This window comes from Poecilia latipinna, unplaced genomic scaffold (genome assembly GCF_001443285.1).
Source record: "Poecilia latipinna isolate Pla-1442-1.1 unplaced genomic scaffold, P_latipinna-1.0 Scaffold580, whole genome shotgun sequence".
Classification (NCBI taxonomy): domain Eukaryota; kingdom Metazoa; phylum Chordata; class Actinopteri; order Cyprinodontiformes; family Poeciliidae; genus Poecilia; species Poecilia latipinna.
In genome coordinates, this window is record NW_015113196.1 from 182,011 (window position 1) to 202,047 (window position 20,037).

Consider the following 20,037-nt stretch of genomic DNA (forward strand, 5'->3'; position numbering starts at 1 on the left):
CATGCTTAGTCAGACAGAACCGTAGAGTTTGAAGCGTAGTTTGTTACAAACAGGCTCACGCTTCTCATGTCAAAAAATCCATTCTCTTTCTCACTCGAATCTAACACTTTTAGCCAATTTAAAACTGTAAATGCAAAACCTAAGTTATTTCCAGCCGATACTTGTGCATAGGTTTGCGCAATCAGCAGATGGATGGATGGATGGATGGATGGATGGATGGATGGATGGATGGATACTGTCCAGAAACATAAATCTCTCCTCACTAAATTTCTTTGTCCATACCAGATCTACGGAATTGTCCAATCAAATTTAAGACATTTCCAGATTGCGCAGAAGCTCTACTGACAAAATAATCTTCCCCATAGGAGAGATAAGCTACCTATAAGGCACCACTCACAGCTTCTTTACCACGAAAGAAAATATATCAGCATAATAATTTCTGCTTTACATGCATCGCCAAGGTTTATCTTGAAGTACAGTAAACAGACAGCAGCGAATGGTTTGCAGCAGACTACATAGTTTATTTCCAAACAATTAAAACAAGTTATGCTTCAGAGAGTCAGCTAGGAAATCACATGTGAATAGTGACTAGATCCAGAGAGTTCAGGAACAGCAGGCGCGAGGGCGGAAAGCAGACGGTTACTTGTGTTCTTCTATTGTTCTTCCGTGTTTCCCTCTGTGGGTGCAGTAGTAGGTTCCCTTTCCTCAAGACAAAGGTCTGAAACACAAAGGAAGGCAAGTTGTGTTAAGTGCTACATACCGCAGACAGCCAAGTGCAGACAGAAAGACCGAATCTTACCAGTGGTCTCCAGAAAATAGAAATCAGGTAAGAGGTTCAGACACTTGGCCTGTTTCTTGAAAACCTCGAGGTCGGAGCCGTCCAGTTTCCCCGTCTTTGCTGATATTTGTGAAAGGAGAAGTTGAACATTAATACAATTTAAAAATAACTACTGAATCTGTTGGGGGTTTTGTTGTTGTTTTTTCTTGGATTTTAATTGTTGAACAAATAAATCTGGAACTAACTGAAGATGTAGAGGTTTTTGCTTTTTCTCGTCTCCCCGTTCACCTCAGCCACCGCGTCGTCCACCCACAGGACGCAGTCGGCGCACGTCTCCAAAAAGCGCCCGATATGCTCGTATGTGGTGGAGTTATAGTAAACTGGACCAGATGAAACAGAACAATTAACATGTTGAGTTCTTTTGCTACGAGAGTTGGTGGTGCAACGCATTAAAGCAGGGATGTTACTTACAGATCACCTTGGTCGCGTTTCCCGAAGTGCTGGAGTTAAGGGCCCCACAAACACATTTTCCTTCACTGCCAAAGGGAATTAAGATAACTCACACTTTAAAATGTTACCCCGGTAAAGCATTGTTATTAAAATGACGTGATAGTAATTTCCAAGTGAACATATACATTTTGTCCATGTAGTGCAAACTGAATTCGTCGCTGTCAGGTATGGTGGCGAGTTTAACCCAGGAGCTGTTCACAATCTTTTTTGCATTCAGGTTCTGTTCGCTGTCTGATGCTCCAGCATGTAAAACCCATTTTCCATAAATCTGTTCAGATGAAGGAACAAGTTGTTGAAGTTACTTTTCAGGAAGACACACAAGAAACCCCCCACCCCAATGGTAAAAAAAAAAAAATCATCTCGTTGTTGATATAATGATTTGTTGAATCTGAGCTGCAGCTGCTGCCCTGCTTACCTTGCTCCGGTCCTCCAGAGGTTTAATCAGTTCATCACAGCCTGGATCAGACGCAGCAGTCAGAGAGGAGAGAGCCAGCAGAGCGAAGCAAAACTGAACAAACATGGTGGGAAGCTGAATGGAAGTCAAGTGGATGCGGTTGCAAGGACAGGACAACTGAGCTCTTTTGGGAGGGCCTGGATTAAGACTAGGAGACAATAATCACGTAACAGAGAGAGAGGGAGAGGTTTGATGTGGGCGGGCTGTACAGAAATGGGACAATGTGATATAATCATTTAAAGTTTACGCCAGAGACCAGAGCTAATGCCAGGTGCTTCTGGAGCCTTAGTCCATGTTGCATTCTTCTCATTTGTTCTTGAAAAACGTCACATAGTAAAATGTTGAATTTTGTCTTTCTGCAAAAGGAACAACATTTTTATACCAATCTCAGAAATGTATAGATCCACTACCCGTTTGAAAGCTGCATTTTATGAGATTTCATGTGGTTAAACGTTGCATAAACACATTACCAATAAGTCAGCGATGTTTTAACCCGAGCACCAATTCCACGACTTTATTGAACTGTGCATTCAGTCAGTCTGAGTCGCTTTAACTCAAACTGGCTGCGCTGAAACAAAGAAGACGCTCTGGTATTTTCTACTGACAGTTTCCGCAGTTATGGATCCAAACAACAAATCCTTAATCTGAGCTTCTGCAACCGCTTTAATATTTCCAAATTGACACCGATATCTAGACATGTCACCTGTTGTTCTCATATTTCTTTTTAAGAAACCCATTTAAAATTCACACATTTGTAGTTGGTGTAAAGGAGGCTAAATAACACTAGTGATAATAAAATAAAACAATACTACGCCTCTAATATGGGCTTTAATTACATCCTACCTTTGTTGAGCTGTGGAAACAGAAGCATCTTTTGGCCTGAAAGTCATATTAAAGTTTCTAATGCGACGAATTAAGTCTGGGATAAATGATCATGAGTGACATTTCAGCTTACATAACATTTAAATGAATACTGATTAAGTCATTAAGATGAACTGAATGCACTCACTGCAGATCAGACCCTCAATTCAGAGGATCTTAAAGAAAAAGATGTAACCAATGCATTGCTTACATGTAAACAACACAAAGTTGTGAATAACGTGCTATGTCATGGAGAGCTTCACATAATTTGGCCCTTTCAGGGTTTTCCATTCAAAGCTAATCATGTTCATTTGCAATGTTTCCATTTTTATAACCTTTTTTTTTTCTTTCATAAATACTTGGAAGGTGAAAATAAATTCAACATGTACACTGAAAGAAGGCAGAAACGAATTACTAGGACGCAGGTTGTTTTCAGGAAAAAATGAGATAAACTTTTAATCACATTAAAGACCATGCTTTAAAGTAAAATTAATTATGCAGGGTGAAAGAATCGCCTGACTTATTCCAAGAGACGAAAATCATATGCTTGAAATATCCTCTAGATGTTTCTAACAGTAAAGCCAAAACAATATTGTCATTCTAGACATTTGCAGCATAAGGAAATCAACAGAACACATCGAGAACGTAATATTGGATTTGCACCTGACAAGAGATTTCTGCATAACTAGAAGCAATTATGCATCAGGAGTCTAACTATGAACGTGGATCTGAGCAGATTTAATTCAGGCTTCAGAAACAGCAACAGTGAAGGGAATGAAGGTGATAACTTTATTGTTCTTCAGCGTTTGCGTTTGCTGAGGCAGCAGTGGGCTCACTTTCTTCAGGACACAGATCTGAAACAGAAAGGAAATCAGGACTCATTACATACTAGAAAACACAGACGGTTTTGGTACAAAGAGACAAAGAAGCAATTTTACTTGTAGTTCCTGGAAAATAGAAATCTGGAAGGAGGTTGAGACACTTGGCCTGTTTCTTCAAAGTCTCTAGATCGGACGGATCCAGTTTTCCTGTCTTTGCTGAAGGTTACGAAAGGAGAAAATGGACATCATTTCAATATCTAGAACAAAAAAAAAGTGGCCTTTTCTTTTTTTTAATAAATCATTTCAAGCAGTAAAATAATAGTAAAGCGGGAAACTCACTGAAGAAGTAGAGGTTCCTGCTTTTTCTAACGGCCCCGTTAATCTCCGTCGAAGCCTCGTCTGACCAGAGGACACATTCGGCGCACGTCTCCAGATAGTTCCCAACATGCACAAAAGCAGTGGAGTTAAAGTGGACTGTAAAAGACAGAGCAGACGGTCAAACTTTCTTCATGGCAGCTCTAGTACTTGCTGGTTGTGACCTGAAGAGCGCTACTGTCTACTTACAGACCACCTTGGTGGAGTTTCCTGAAGTGCTGGAGTTAGCACTACCATAAACACAGTTTCCGTCACTGTTAAGTAGAAATAGGATAAACATTAAAGATGTAAGATGATACTCTTTGGGTGAGTTTACCGAACCAGGTTTATTATTTCAAAGTTAAGTCACTGTTTAATCAACTAATTATAATAATTGTAGTAATTTTCAAAGGACCACAGCTTACATTTTGTCCACGTAGTGCATAATGAATTCGTCACTATCGGGTATGGGTGAGACTTTAGACCAGGAGCTGCTGGTGATTTTGTACGAATTCAGCTCTTCTTCATTGTCAGACGTTGCAGCATAGAAAATCCATTTTCCATAAACCTGCATGTAAATAGGGAAAAGTGATTTTTCAGGAAAGCTTCCACATAAAAAAAAAAAATAATCTAGTTTAAAAATGCAGTACAACCATAATTTTCTTTTCAAACCAGATTATTTTAACAAGAAATGCGTCAGTCTGTGAGTTCAGAAAATTCTGAAATTTCTTCTGTTTACTCAGATTATCTTTGAATATTTCAACACTTCACCCCGATCAGTTGTTTGTTGTGTGTGAATGCATGGAACCACAGACCCACTGAACTGAAATAAATCGATGTCGTTGGACAGAACAGGAACTGAACGATCAATGGGGCCTGTTGGACAAAATGCAGCTAAATTCTGCTTCACACGGTCAGTGCAAAGCACCGCTTACCTTGCTCCGGTCCTCCAGAGGCTTTATCAGTTCATCGCAGCCTGGATCGGATGCGGCGGTCAGAGAGGAGAGAGCCAGCAGAGCGAAGCAAAACTGAACAAACATGGTGGGAAGCTGAAAGTGGACGGCGCTGGACGGACAGGACAACTGAGCTCTTTCAAGAGGGTTTGAACAAAGACTGGGAGACAATATCTTATGTAACAGAGAGAGAAATGGGAGTTGGCAGTGGGAGGAGGTCTTTGTGTTACATAATCACATCAGTGACTCAGATGCCCATTTATTTAGGTCGTTTTTTTTTTTCTTTCTTTTAGCTGACATTTGTGTGCAGAGGATAATGTTTAATATCTGCTCACAATTTGCAGGGCAGTCACGAGGAGTTCTTTGCAACTGGCCTGTTGGATGGACATTCATGGGACTTTCCTTTGTAGTCTGCAAAATTTGTGGAGACCATAATCAAAATAGACCACGCTGGTTTTAAAACTGAGTTTTACTTTGTTTGATTCAGCTGAGGGTTTTAAAAGTTCTATAATAGGAGCCAGAAAGCTTTTTTCTTTTTCTCAAATTGTTTTCTTTTCTGCTCAGTTTGTATCTCATTAAACCATCTGTACACTGTGCTGTGAAATCTGTATTTGTTTGCACATTTCATTAGTGTTTAAACCCATAAAATTAAGTTATGTTTTACAAATCAAGATCTGTTTCGGGGGTCATTTAGAAACAAGGTTTGTAACCAAAATTAATCGTCACCATCAACCTGTATTTTAAAAGTGGTAGCATCATCAGTTTACCTGACCAGGTTTATTATTTCAAAGTTAGGTTTCACTGATATTCTACTGCATGTCAGCTTACTGCTGTGTCAAACATCACTGCTCTCAGGGGCCAAGCAGCAAATCTGTGACGACACAAATTATCCTTTAAGGTGTTTTCAGGTTTTAGCAACCATAAGACATGATGATGATGATGTAAAGCACCTTGAACTGCCTTGATGCTGGAATGTGCTACACAAATAAACTTGATTGATTGGCTGCTTGATGACACAATTTGGAAGGAACATAATTTCTGCTAACAAACTGCAAACATTCACTTACAGCCACATCAATGCACTGATTAAAAAAACGACACAAATGACTAAGGGAAGAGAAGCTTTATACCAGCAAATTCGAAACCCATGAAACTTCTCCGCTTATTTACAAAAACATAATACAAGAATAAAAAAGAGAAAAATGAACACATCACAAATGAAGTCCCATGTAGCGTCACAAAACAGAAATGCAATTTAATTTACAAACTTATCTTCTTGTACTCCCACTTTATGGCTTCAGTCTAACACACGCACGCATACACACACACACACGCAAAAAAAAAAAAAGATTAAAATGTCTCTTTTCAGCTGTGATGGTGGCTTATCAGTCCATTCCTCCCACTTCAGTGATTCTCTGCAGAGTAACATTCAAATAATAATTACATCAAATACACATACAAGAGAGAGGAGCTACATTTGTGACCTGTACATGTTGAAGCATGGAAAGGAGCATGTTCACACAAATATTGACCTTTGTACATAGTGGGAATCATGGGCACTGGAAAGTATTTATTTATTTTTTTAAATGAGTCAAAACAAGCTTTTAGCTTTCTGTACCAAATCACATTTTAAAATCATATTAAAATCACAGTTTAACCGGATGACAATTATTCAGGAGTAGTCAGTGCGTTCTGAGATCGACATTTGCCATTCATCCGTGTCTTAGCTGAATACAGAGAATTAGACCCACTGTGCATTCTGTGGTTCCAGGATGTAGATGCAGGAATACTGTGAAGCAAAATATTCAAAGCAGGAGAGGTCAGAGAATCCACAAAAATATATGTATATATATATGCAAGGTCTAGTTGCTTTCACTGAAGAAAAGACAGTATAGGTTTTTACCAACTCTTGTTCAAATGTTGTATTGCAGGTGAACAGAGCCCACAGCCCGACACTTTGAGGATTCAGCTCATGAGTTACATCACAACAATGATTTTCAGTTAAATACAGAAAGAGGCCAAATCCCCTCGCTTGGAAAGCAAGTGACAACTTTCTGACTGCACAGTAGTATTGCCTCAAAACTATGATCAATTATCTTTGCTGCTCTTCCAAATTACTATTTTTTCCTTTACAAATGAATTAATCAAAGCATAACATGATCCATTACATAGAGGTCAAGTGGATATATATAAAAAAAGGGAATAGAAAGTAAAGGTGGCAGTCTTTCGTTTCCATAGTGACTGATAGTTGTCGTTAGAAAATTATATTCAGAGAGTGTGTTGAAATGAAAATTTGGATCATTGCTGATTGTAATCTTCTCTCATTTGACCTGTTTCGGTGAGACGAACCGAAGGATGCGTGCCATATTTGTGGTCGAGTTCAGAAAATATCCAAACGCATTTCTTCAAAGCACAAATAAATAGACACAAAAAGACTGAAATAAGGCTAAGAGGCTTGTGACTGCAGTGGGTTTGCATTTATGCTGTAATACAAAACAGAATTTATCATAGAAAAAAAAAAAAAGCTGAAAAAATGTTTAACAGTTAGATAAATTAAAATGGAAACAACATTCTGGATACTGTGGTTTGTTTTCAATGATCTTCAGTAGAATGTATTCTATCAGTCACTTGTTGGATGTGCATATGCTGCTCCAGACACATCGGATGTAAATATACAAAGAGTTCTCCCTCTTGCTCCATTCAGTTGGTTTCCTTTGTACAGCCTCGTAGTTGTAAGAGGAAGAACTGATGAATGCAGAGTCATCACTTTGAAGAAACGGAAAAGAAGAGACACGGGCAGAAACCACACAGGGTTTGGGGTAACGGGGCGCCTGGAGGTCGGGAGGTGGGAGAACGATGAGTCACTGGCCTAAGGATGTCAAATCGTGTCTCTCTGCTTCATCATCTGGATTTCCCCAAAGACAGGTTTGTGAGCGACTGAGAAAAACCTGCTTTCTGAGTCTTCACACGCTCATCGTCATGTTCGGAGAATACTGCTGAAAGGAGACGAGGACAGAGAACAGAAGTGTGATTGTTGCATTTATGGGTAACAAGAAGCCCGTCAGGATTTGCAGCTGCCTTGCAAAAAAGTATTCATAACCATTTTCACATTGTAGCATTTTACAATTGCAAACTTGTGGTATGTATGAATTGTACCTGACTGGTCAATGCAAAGTAGCACGTAATAAAAGAATACTTGGTTTTATTAAAACCAAAAAAGAAAGAAAAGAAATACCAGAGCCCTTTTCTGGTAATCAAAAAAGAAATCAGGTGTAAACAAATATACATAACTATATAGAACCTACCTCATTAAGTAAATATTAATATACATGCACCTTTGAAGGCCTCATAGGTTTAATGGAGAACGTTGGAGACTAAGGAAGGGCAAGAATGTGACCTTTCATAATGTAAAGGCCACGCACACACCAAAATTAAACCATTTATTTCTTCCACTTTAGAATTACGCACAGCCTTGTGTTGGTTTATCATGTAGAAATAAATAAAACTCAAACTTTTCAAGTAGCATCAGAAAATGTGAGGCGTTCAGGAGGCTTGAACTGTTTCTCTTCCAGAGCAAACTTTCTCTATGGCAACCTAAAAGCTAAAGTCAGGAGCTGCTGAGCTTGGCAAAAATAGAAGGTTTGTTTCTATCGATACTGATGTCAGCAAATCAAAGTGCCACATCGTGTTTGTGATTCAAAGTTACTTTGTGGATCATTGCCATCGCCGTGAGACTGCTAGGCAGCCAGCAATAGATCGTACAAAAATTCACTGTTTGTAGCCGAAGAGGAGCAAGTAAAAACAACATCTGTGAAAACTGATGGAGTTTTTTCTGGGAAAAGAAAAAAGTTACTCCCAACTTTTCTGAAACATACGAAGAAAACCTCCTGAACAATAAATAACTTACACTTTCATTCTGAAATGGATTAAGGAAGTTTCCCCCCATCTCTCCGTCCTCTCTGGGCGTCCCTGGTTGGTTGCTCATACTTAGGTTACCAGGAGAGTTCTGGGAGGAGTAAAACATGTTGAAAGAAAACGGCAATTTCACGAGCTAGAAGAAGGAAACACCTCGATGTGCTTTACTAACCTTGGAGAGACTGTCCATGTCGCTGGACCCTGAAACACAGAGCAGTCTATCATAACCCGGCATGGATTTTATGTGACGCGTCAGGAACAAACACGATCACAAAAGTGCAAAATATACAAACTGCTCGTCCTTTTACCTAAAGATCCATTCATGTGATGCGGCTCCATCCCTGCCATTCCCCCCAGTGGTCCGTCGCTCCCGCCTCCCATTGGGAACTGAGCCGCATGTATGCAGGAGAGACAGAAGCAACAAAACACACACACATCAAGATCTGACCTCATCCTTTAACAGGTCACATACTGCAGAGCAAAGAGATGAAAAGGTCTCACATTCGGCCGGCTTCCACCAGGAGGGACTGTGTTTATCATGGTGTACATGTTGTCACCAGAGTTGGTTGAATCTAACACAACAAAGAACAAAAATCGTAAAGGGAAAGATCTTCAACATACAGACGTGAAAAGATGGATGCAAGGCTCACCTGCTGGACTCGGCATTATTGGGGTTCCAGGTGCACCCCCTCCTCCTGGAGGTCCCTGGAATTAAAAGTTTGGTTTTTATTGTGCAAATTACCAAGCAGCGGGCCACACAAAGAGTGCAACACAGTCTTATATCTGTCATACGCACCACATAGCTGCCTGGGGATGCAGACGAGTAGGGAGTCTGGGAAAAAAACGGAGAAGAAGAAAATCAAAGTGATGAAGTCAGAACTTTTTTTTAAGGCCTTTTTGTTTGAGGACTTACAGAGTTTGAATTTGGAGGATTTGGCCAGGGTCTCCCACCTCCAGGTCCCCTGCAACACACACACACAAACACACACACATCGGCATTCTGCTTTTATGCAGGCCTTGCTGTTTCTGGTCAGAGTTGGCAACAACAACGTGTTCTGATGCCAGAAGAAAAGGTGGTGGGAACAAGAAGGAGAGAGAGAGAAAAAAAAAAGAAAAGAACTTTGACAAAAGACGATAAAATAGTGGAAAGCCAACTCCTGGGTCCACCGTAAATAACCAGAGAAAAGAGTAAAAGTCTGAGTGTGGGGACAGATTTAGGATATCTGACATTTGTTTTTGCCCTTTAACCGAGAGAATGTGTCATTTAATTTACGGTTTGAAATGCAGACAAACCGTAAACTGTGCTGGAGCAGCACAGTGCTACTTTTATGCCAGCACCCGCAGCTTTGCACATCGTCACATTCCACAACACAAGATACATTTGATTTTATTGGAACTTTATGTGATAGACCAACATAATGCACCATTATGTTGGTCTATAAAGCAGAAGAGAAAACACTGTGTCAACGTTGTGTTCGTCTAGTTTGTACAATTCCAATAAAATACATGAAGTTCACAGTTTAAATGTCATAAATTGAGAACAAGGTTCAGGATGTTGGGATACGTTTTCCACTAGTATTACATAATGATGTGTCCATCACTCACATGCTCATACCAGGCATCCCAGGACCCACCAAAGCATTCAGCGGGGGTCTCATCCCACCTCCGTAGTTCTTAAGAGCAAAGAAAAACAAACACTCAAAAACACATTGCATTGTTTAGATCCTCATTTGATGGTTTTCCCCATACCTGGGGCCCCAGAGGTACCATGCCTCTAGGTGGAGTCATCCTCTGCATCGGTCCTCCCATGCTTGGATGCCCTGAAACATGAACACACAGTCGGTGTTAATTTGAGACTTTGGACTGAAGGTTAACAGGACTATCAGATCAGAAACATTTTCAGCAATCATGTTCCTCTAAACTCAAGGCCACTAAACTGAAGAATCTCTTTGTGAAAACACTAGAACGTCATCATACGTATTTTACATTTGCTGCTTTAAATTTAAGAAAAAAGTGGCTTCCTATGGGTGTTTTTCATCCCAGTAAATTTTAACAAATCTTCCAAGAGATTTGGAAAATTTCATATTTGAAATTCAGCCGATATCTGACAGGCCTGTATAAAACCCGTTTTGCACAGCGAGCTCTATGAGAGCCAATTTTGCTCTCCAGTGATCAAAGACATAATTATGCAACCATGCTGACTCTGATGACAAAAATTGCCTACCAATGCAGAAGTGTCACTTTTCATCATTTTTTTTCAGTCAAGCAAGCTTTTAGCTTTGTCAAACTTTTTAGACTGATTTTTTTTAAATCGTATTTGATCATTTGTTAGAGTTTCAGGTGATTTGGGTTTCGCAATCACACAAGGAACCATAGAGATTATAATTCTCCTGCTGCATTAAAATCAGTTTTGTTTTGGACCAAGTGTTATAAACTTTGGTCTGTAAGCTTTGAGTTTCACTCCCATGTCAACACTTCTCTCAAGCATTGATCTCAAAGAAGATACTGGAACAGAAAAGTGAAGTCATGGCAGCTTTGTGTGTTGTAGTAGTAGGGACCTTGCTGTCTTGTGGGGTCCATCCCGGTAGGTAACATAGGCTGGCTACCTGGAACTCCTCCAAGGCCCTAGAGAGAGAACAACATCCACAAATCAGCCACATCATCAGAAATGCACCAGAGACTTTTTGTTTCAACCATCCAGTTTTTGTGTCAAAACACACACTTTTTTCTTTCCTTCTTGTTTTTTTTTTTTTACCCTGAAAAGTGAGGCTTGCATATTTATACAGCCTGATACCAGAGGTCTTACTAGTTAATAGCAAAGATAATTCATCTGCGTGTAAATTAATCTCAGTTTAGTGTAACTGCTCTATGAACGTCTCAAAGTTCACTAATGTTCTCCAACATTAGTGAACTAACATAATTATGGCGTCCAAGAAACTCTAGCAGCTAATATCTTAACATCTGGCAGCAGAGATGGTATTCCACAGTAACATGTCCTGGATGACACCGCCATTTGTTGGAAATCACTGCTGCTTTTGCTGCTCCTCCTTAAATCGCTGTTAGAAAGCATGGTCGGATCAGAGAGACGTTGGAGTTGGGATATAATCTTTACCCATTATGATGACTGATGTAGTTGTTTGAAATTTCTCCTTCTCTCTTTGGGTCCCACAGTGGCCGTGGTCAAAATCTAGACCCAAACCCACATAGAATCTGTACAGAGCCTTAAGAAGTGACACTTTCCATTCATCCAGACATAGTCTGAGATGTTTTGTAAAGAAAAAAATCAGTTCTAGATGCAACGAGCTGATAGAGACGTACCCAAAAAGACTTGCAGCTGAAATTTCCTTCACTTTTTTTTGTTTTTTTTTTGTCACTACTCTGTATTGGTCCATCATTGCGATGTGTCAAAATGTGAAAAAAAAAAAGTTTAATAGGTATGAAAAGCTTTTGCTATAGGGCTGGAACTGCAGGTGTCAGAGCGCCCCTCACCTGATTGGGTAGTCTGAGGGGCGGCCTGGGTCCTCCAGGGTATCGAGGCGACATGAAGGGCTAAAGAACAGGAGATATATAAAGCATGTGTCTGTCAGGTTTTCAACAAAACAACCATCAGGTTAACCTAAAACAAACAGTTTGAGTTGTGAAGCAAGAGAATGGTTTTCCTAAAAGGAATTTATACAAATCAGGGATGACAGTACAGATACAGAAGACAGCATAGATAATGCATACAGACCAGCTCAGTGAGTTATGTTTTGGCTGCTTTCTTATGGAAAAATGAGAAGCCAACAAATTTATTGGAATAAATTTACCCAAAAAAATCCTAGGCAACAAAGTCAGATGATGTTTTGACAATAATGTCCATGCATTTGTTAACTGTTAAGATTTTGGCAGTTTTTGTTGGTGCCTTCTCATTTTGCAGCTTAGAGTGGGTTTTCACAGAAGTTACACAGACAGCAGCATTGCTGTTGCTGTCAAGTTAACTTCAGTGTGGTCAAAAAGGCCTTCCTGCAGTGTGGGGGGAAGCAATGCTGCAATGTTCCACTAGAGGGCAGTAGTCCTCTTTCTTTGATCAGGATGAATCATTGAAAGCAAGAGTAGAATTAGATTAAATCTGAAATATGTTTGGTAATGCTGTACATTGAAGTACCAAACCAGTCGGTGTAGATATGATAGCCTGTTTTTAAAATAATAAATCTTAAGAAAACCTTTCCTACAATACACAACTCATCTTCTGTCGAGACTCGTTTGATTTTCTAAATGCAGGAGTGGAAAATATCTTGCAACGGCTATTGATCTGGATGTCTGAAGCCGTCATCTGAATTTGACTGATAATGACAGATAATCAATCAGGGAGCGTTGGAGTCATCCAGAGCTGACATGAAGAACTGCTGCAAGTGCTTACTACCTTGACTTTATTTCCACTTTCAGACCATTTTTCTTTTCATCATGTGGGTTATCTTACACATACAGAAACCGAGACTGTAAAAGCCCTTTGTGTTTAGTGCCGCGACAGATTTAGAAAACTACAAATCCCACAAACTGCACCACTGGGAGATGTTTTCTTTCACTTTCTGCACTTTCTGAAATGCCTTGTTTGCTCTTGAGGTATTTCCTCCTTTGTGAGTGTCATTCTGGAAGAAAAGTGCTTAATGCATGTGTAACCTGAAACAAATAATGAGTCGTTGCCTCGTCACTCTACAGGATCAGTGGCGGTTTCTGATATGAGCGACATGGGCAACAGCCCAGGGCGGCATCCTCCTGTGGGGGCCAGCATGAGCAAAGCATTGCCAAATAATGTGTAAAAATTATAATTCTTGCGTTTTGCTTGAAGTAATTTTGGAAGACAGACACAAATAATAAAAAGAAATTGGCTAACAATTTCTTTTCGAGACCTAGGAATCCCAAATGCCATATGTTTACTAAAAAGTAAAACAAAACAGGACTGTGTGTGTGTGTGTGTACCTGAAAAAATCCTGGAGGAACCGGCCCCACTGGCAAGCTCTCTCCTGGGGGAAGGTTCCCTAGAACCGGGCTGGGAGCTGCAGCAGCACTCTGAACAGGTCAAACACACAAAAATAGAGTCTTAATGCACCTTTTTGACCACATACTGATTAAAAACTACAGCACATCACAAAAGTATGCATACCCCTTTTTTAGTTTCCCACGTGTGGTCACAATGAAACTAAAAGTCTCAATGTATTTCACTGGGAGAGCTTTGTGTGATAGAACAACAATAACAGAGGATAATTGTGAAATGAATAGAAGTGGAAATGGCTTTTAAAATTTCTAATTTGAAAAAAAACCTGAGCATTGCAGAGTGCATTCAGAGGTCCTTTACTCTGGCCTCATGGAAGAGAAACAAAAAAAAATTGCTGAATGAGAGCCTTCGGTGAGAGCGCTCGTTCACAGCTCACCACAAGCCACTTAGGGGTAAACAGATGGAAGGAGGAGGTTTGGTAAAACAGAAACTGAAATTTTGGCATGAATGGAAATTTCAGACAGAAAACCAACACTGCACATGACCATGAAAACAATTTAACCACTGTAAAGCATGGTGATGATGGCATCATTCCATGATAATGTTTTTTTTTTTTTTTTTTAGCATGGAAGAGAAAACCAGTCAGTATTAGTGGGGAAATTAATTTATCTAAATACACTACAATCATGCCATGATCCTAAACATGTAGACATAAACATATAAATTAACCCTAACCCTACAGTGGAATAGCAAATAATATTCAAGTCATAGAATGATCTAGTCAAAGTTTAGCCCCAATTCCAACAGAAAATCTGTGCCAAGTCTTTAAAATGTTGTTCAAGGCTCTTCTCCCCAAAATATTCTTCTCCTAACAATATTTATTCATCTCAAGAGCTAAGATTTCCTCAGTTAATTATTTGAATATCCCAGCTCTGGTATTTTACAAGTATCTCAAAATGAAAGGCACCAAATATCAAGTGAAATTTGCAAAGTGGGTGTCTTCTGTAGCTTTCCTGCTGTCTCTCCCTTAATGGGATGTTTCCTGTTTCTACCGGTGCCCAGCGATGCAGGCCCAGGTTTATTTTTGTACTTTGTAATTTTTTTCCTTGTGTGTGTTGTTGTACTTGTCCCAGACGGGTGGCGCTGGATCATTTCAGCAGAACCTCCCGACTGCTTCCTGTGGTATTGTGCTACTAACCCCGTGCTACCACCGAGTCCTGGCCTCTCGCCCATCCTATTTAGGAGTCCAGGGCAGGAAACATCCAGACGTCTAGGCAGAGTTGTAGGCAAAACTCCCAACTGTGTCTAGATGACGACGTATGGAGTCTGTGTACACATGTCCTTTGTATCTGCTGCGAGTTCTGTGTTTCTGATCTTCTGTCTTGCTGTGATGGATGGATAAAAAAAAAGAACTCTGGTGAAATTCAGCTACAGTCTCTGAAGTTTCCGCCAGCTGACTTTTTAGGTCAGACAGGAACAAGGTTTAATCAGAGCCGAGATAAAAGCAGACTGACGACACTCCTGTATCCTGCGCTGCTCCACCCCGCCACCCTCGCTGCTCCCCCTGCCTCCTTCACATCTCTCTGTCATTAATGTCGGGCAGCAGGGAGCGGGATCCGCAGCAGCTTTTGGATTTCGTGTTCTGCTGCAAACATAGCCTGGGTTTGTCCCAGCGGACGAGTGTGCAGATGGACACAGATGGCTACTGTGTACCTCCATCGGTTCAGCGATGACTGGCTGGATTTGGTTTGTTTTTGAGCTTGTGTGTGTCTGTGTTCTGGTCTAGTGTTTAACATCATGCACATCGTGCTTTTTGTAAGTCACCCTCTTCTTGTTCTCACACTCTATTCCCATGCAGAGTGGATTACCCAGCATGCCTTGGCTCCCCAGCAGCCTGGAGGTCTGCTGAGTTTGCCTTCACGCTCAGAGGAAGAGGCAGGGAAAGGAGGACAAAAAGGGAGATTATGAGTGTATGCGTGCATGTGGAACAAAATGTGTACGGGACCAGAAATAACTGAAGGAGGAAAAAAAAAAAAAAACATCTACCTGAACTGCTGACAAAGCAGCATTTTCTGAATACAGCAACTAGCAAAATTTAAATAGCTGCAACAACAAGAAGACGGGCATGTTGGCTCCCCCAGCGAAACATTCGATCGTCTAAAGCAAAGAAGTAATCAGAAATTCAAGCAGAAATAAATTAAAGGTTTGTTCTGATGGCACGGATAAATTGTGGGAGTCCACTGGTTTCCATGGAAACGAACATGCACAACTCGTAGGATGGAACTTTGAGATCTCATTGGTAAAATCGCTGCCAGTCACATAAATTGGAAACTGATGTGTGAGAAGGTAAAAATGATCTTCCATAATCAGTAATTTTGTGTAGTGAGTCAAAGATAAGTGAGGATATAGGACTCTGGATGAACTAAGTGTTGTTAAAAGAAGAAGATCCGTTTCTCTGCATACTAAGAATATGCAAAAAAAATAAATAAAATAAAATAAAAAAATAAATAAATAAAAGGAGGGGCTAATTGGTGTCCTATTGGTCAAAGTATGACAGTTTGGATAGCAGTAACGGTGCCACAAGTGATTTTATTAAAAACAAATACTGAGTTAAATGAGATGTATTTTTTTTATATAAATTCTTACTGCAAGATTCTCCAACAGCAGCAGATTATAAATTTATTTTATGGTCACTACCAGATGTGCCAATAAATGTTCGAGCACTGCAGGCTAATTTGCGTCCTCACTGATGTAATGGAAAATATTAGTAACATACTTATTCTCTTAGAGCACAATCATTTGACTTACTCCAGCATGTAATGAGAGTTTTGAACAAAAGTGGCTTAGTATTGACCTAGTAAGGCTTCTAAAGCCCACTCATTTGTTCATATAGTGTAAAAATAACTAAAAATAAAAAAAATAAAAATGACTTCAAACCTCAGATGTACCAAATGTTAAATGATCACAACATAAAACCATGTTGTAAGTAATTCTGAAAAGTTCTTGCAGTGAGCAAACAGTCCACCAACTTGTACTGATATGGAAATTCTCTCAAGTGTTGCATAATCACATAATGGCAATTCACACGTTTTTGATAACAATATAGTAATAAAATGCAGCAGAAACAATTAACCTGATAGGAAGTCAGTTCACTGAGTGAAACGGATAGATTGATTACATAAAGTGTGATGTTTTGATGTTTTTATTTCTGTTAATTATGATGATCTTCACTTTCAGTGACTGTAAACGCAGCATATTAGATTAGGAAATTCCATCGGACCAATAAAAACACCTATTTAATACAGAAATGTGTTAATAAAAATCATTTTTAATACCTGCTTGAATAATGTTATTTTCAAAAGGTGTTTTAAATCTTACAACCGAGTCTCATTAGAACATATACTCTAAATGTATTGAATATAACTGTATCTGCATCTCCCAAAGGCTGAATGCTGCAGAAACTGATCTATGCTCACATTAAAAAAACAATCCAGATGTAACATTTGCGAACAAGTCAGACAATATTTTCTTACGTTAGTTTTGTGTTTTGCTAATTATCTTTGCAAACCTTGCCAGTTTTTTTCCACTGTAGAAAGGCAGTGTTGAGTGTGACTTGGCTGTGATTGCTGCTGTGTAAACAAGGTGCAGACATTGTTCAGCACCAGGAGGAGAGGGGAAGACATTCACTACTACAGATGCAAAAGAAAAGAAAGTTTTCTATCCTTTAGCAGTGTAATTTACCTATAAAAGCAGGTAAAACATAACGAGAACATATAGAAAATTATTGCGTAATCATAAGAGAAATTTAATATAGAACACTTTTCTAGAAACTGTGGTTAAAAATAAAACTCGGTATGTTTTTACCCATTTTGAATGTCAGTGAAGATGCCATCGGGACTCAGAGATTGATGATTTGTTTTAAACTAACCACAGTAAATAGCAACTCCAGCTCTGATACACTGGGACGTTCACCCATGAACCTCTGAGAGGTTACATTTCAAATGCCTGAAGTTTCTGGCATGATGGCTGTTTTCAGGATTTTCCTGAAAAGCAGGCTGCAATAATAGACAACTGTTAGAAAAATCAAAAAAGCTTTTACTATTTTTGTTATTTCACAGTATTTTAAGGTTTTATATCCTTGAAATATGTAGGAAATTATCCCTTGACTACTGTAATCTAGAGGTATGTTTTTTTTTTTTTTTTTTTTTTTTGGGGTGGAAATTTAAGATAAGAAAACGTAGTATGTTCTCTCCCAATAACGCAGCTTTACTCAGACCACAGGAATTTAATTAAACACAGCGGCATTTGAACATCTTTAGTTTTTAATTTTAAAACAATGTCAGCATTTCATTTGTTAAGCTCTTGTTTGCCAACTCTGTATAAATACCAATTCCCAGCCAAGCTCAGCTTATTATAGCACTTAACCTCCGTCAACACAAATGGCCCACAGATTGTTAAGCACTGTTAATGAGTCCGTCATTTTTGCACCTCTCTTGCATGAAAGTTTGCCATGTGAAGGAAAAGTGCAGAGCGAGAAGAATGGCAGCAGGAAAAAAAAAATGCGTGGCAGCTGAACAGATCGTCACTATAAGACAGTGGAACTGGGTAAAGAGTCTTTAGGTAAATCTCTGGGTGAACATAAACTGCAGATTTTTATCACTCTTGAGCTGATCAAGTTCACTGCACTTTCAATTTGTGCACACATTGCAACAGCCATTACAAACCCCGATTGTTCACAAATTAAATTCTAAGCTGTTAAATGAAAACTAACTTATATTTGTTTTTTACACTTCATTAGATTTAATGAAGCAAGTTGTTTCAACGCTCCTCCAAGTTATCTGACTAAATATGTCCTTTCTTTTATTTATTTTATTTTTTTACAGTTTAACGCTCTTTTCTCTGTGCATTTGAAGCTTCGCTCGCTCCTTGCAGATTTCCTCTCTCTGAGCCATCCCCCCAGAGAGAAGCACAACGACTTGACTGAAGTGCAACACTTCTGACAACAAGCTGATCTGCAATTTTGTGCAACGTTGTACACAATAATCCATGCAATCAGTTTTCCTCATCGAAAGCTGTTTGCAATGGAATCTGAAGCATTGCAGAGGCACCAGTCTGTTCTCAGATAAACACCTGCATCTTCTGGTAAAAAAATGTTTGTTTCATAAATTATTCAAAATACCATCCCCGAGGCAAGTATCACAGAGACGCAACAAGACAGATCCTAGTGAATACAACAGCCCCACGAATGGATCTGCAGGAATAGTTCAGAAAACAGTCAAATGAGATCAGTGTATAAAAGATGTAAATAAATAAATAAGGTGATCAAGGATTTTTAAAGCAGGGAAGACAGTATTCTATTTTCCCACACAGATAACTTCAGACCCAGTTAAATATTTTGGTAAATGCTGTCTTTGTAAAAAAAACAAAACAAAACAAAAAAAAGTCTAGGAATGTTTGAACACTGTGCTGTTATTTGTCTTACAAAAGGATGCCAACCCTTCATGTTTTTTTTTTTTTTTCATTTAGTAACATCTTTTTCTAAGGTTTGTAGTACTAGTGGTATTTATTGCTTAGTAGATGGACAGGATTAGGGGCAGAGAGAGAAGACGTGCAGTAAATGGCACAGGGTTGGGACTCCAACCAGAAACAGCTGCGTCGAGGATTTTAGCCGCAGCATATGGTGAGGCTGCTACACCATGGAGCCATGTGTGGCAACCTTAAACCCACGGTCCCCACATTGTACCCTACTGGGATGTGATGTGACAGACACAAAGTAGGATGCATTTATGAAGAGGAAGGGAAATAATAATGCAATTACAACTTTGAAAAGTGTGTCAGTGCATTTGTTCTCAGGTCTTGTTATTTCAACACTGTAGAACCGGCCATAAAACTGCAATTACAGCTGCAGATCCAGGTTTGCACATCAAGTAGTTTTCATTTGTAAAATATCTCAAGCTCAGAAAGAATCCATAAATTTGTTATAAATGTAGAAATTCATATATCCTTTTCATTCAACTTTACTTAACTTATTGAATTTCTTTGGTTGTATTGTGACACAATGTGAAACAGATCAGGGGTTATGAGTAGTTTCTCAAAAAAAACAAACAAACAATGCATCGCGTGATAAAATCCAAATAAATTACTTAGGTAATAAGATTCTGTTGAAGACATAAAGCAAAAATGATCCAATGCTGAAATCACAAATAACTTTAATGCAATACAAGCTCATTAGCTTCTTTTATGGAGCATTTCTGCCATTATGGAAGGAACATGCTCAAACATCCACTTTCAATTCTGAAACAAAACTACGTTTCAGCTCTATTCGCTGAATGTTACTCTACTTCAGCTCGTCACTTTACGACTTCATTAGGCTTTCTTTATACTGCACCCATGGTACACTAACCCCATTACATCAC

At 39.2% G+C, this 20,037-nt stretch overlaps 2 protein-coding genes and 1 long non-coding RNA gene across 5 annotated transcripts in view; 1 reads left to right on the forward strand and 2 right to left on the reverse strand.

Moving 5' to 3' along the window:
- Positions 1-497: 497 nt before the first annotated feature.
- On the reverse strand, positions 498-4,878 carry LOC106953429 (uncharacterized). The gene is made up of 6 exons (XM_015042191.1): positions 4,714-4,878; positions 1,414-1,556; positions 1,250-1,314; positions 1,024-1,158; positions 800-898; positions 498-718 (listed from the first exon to the last, which is right to left on the reverse strand). Exons 1-6 carry the CDS (start codon positions 4,816-4,818, stop codon positions 654-656), a joined length of 612 nt encoding a protein of 203 aa, XP_014897677.1. The 5' UTR covers positions 4,819-4,878; the 3' UTR covers positions 498-653.
- Positions 4,879-5,839: 961 nt separating this feature from the next.
- Positions 5,840-20,037, reverse strand: part of ssbp2a (single stranded DNA binding protein 2a) — a 63,479-nt gene continuing 49,281 nt past the window's right edge. For 2 of the 3 annotated variants that reach the window (XM_015042187.1, XM_015042185.1), the window contains exons 5-17: positions 13,606-13,695; positions 12,136-12,195; positions 11,205-11,271; positions 10,396-10,466; positions 10,252-10,319; positions 9,560-9,608; positions 9,443-9,478; positions 9,297-9,351; positions 9,148-9,218; positions 8,955-9,033; positions 8,819-8,847; positions 8,639-8,737; positions 5,840-7,727 (exon numbers count right to left, since the gene is read on the reverse strand). In XM_015042187.1, coding sequence (XP_014897673.1) covers positions 7,695-7,727; positions 8,639-8,737; positions 8,819-8,847; positions 8,955-9,033; positions 9,148-9,218; positions 9,297-9,351; positions 9,443-9,478; positions 9,560-9,608; positions 10,252-10,319; positions 10,396-10,466; positions 11,205-11,271; positions 12,136-12,195; positions 13,606-13,695 — 807 coding nt within the window. In that variant the 3' untranslated portion in view covers positions 5,840-7,694. The remainder of the gene's footprint in view (positions 7,728-8,638; positions 8,738-8,818; positions 8,848-8,954; positions 9,034-9,147; positions 9,219-9,296; positions 9,352-9,442; positions 9,479-9,559; positions 9,609-10,251; positions 10,320-10,395; positions 10,467-11,204; positions 11,272-12,135; positions 12,196-13,605; positions 13,696-20,037) is intronic. The other variant, XM_015042186.1, reaches the window with a different exon arrangement.
- Positions 13,703-16,053, forward strand: LOC106953430 (uncharacterized). The gene is made up of 2 exons (XR_001426196.1): positions 13,703-15,367; positions 15,480-16,053. It is a non-coding gene; the product is annotated as an uncharacterized LOC106953430 (long non-coding RNA).

What these genes read in the sequence shown, in the direction of transcription:
- LOC106953429 (XM_015042191.1), bottom strand. Translation starts at nt 4,818, where the DNA reads ATGTTTGTTCAGTTTTGCTTCGCTCTGCTGGCTCTCTCCTCTCTGACC. An exon ending in TTGCACTACATGGACAAAAT is followed by an intron (nt 1,315 to 1,413) that starts GTATATGTTCAC and finishes TCCCTTTGGCAG; the next exon opens with TGAAGGAAAATGTGTTTGTG. An exon ending in CAAAAACCTCTACATCTTCA is followed by an intron (nt 899 to 1,023) that starts GTTAGTTCCAGA and finishes CACAAATATCAG; the next exon opens with CAAAGACGGGGAAACTGGAC.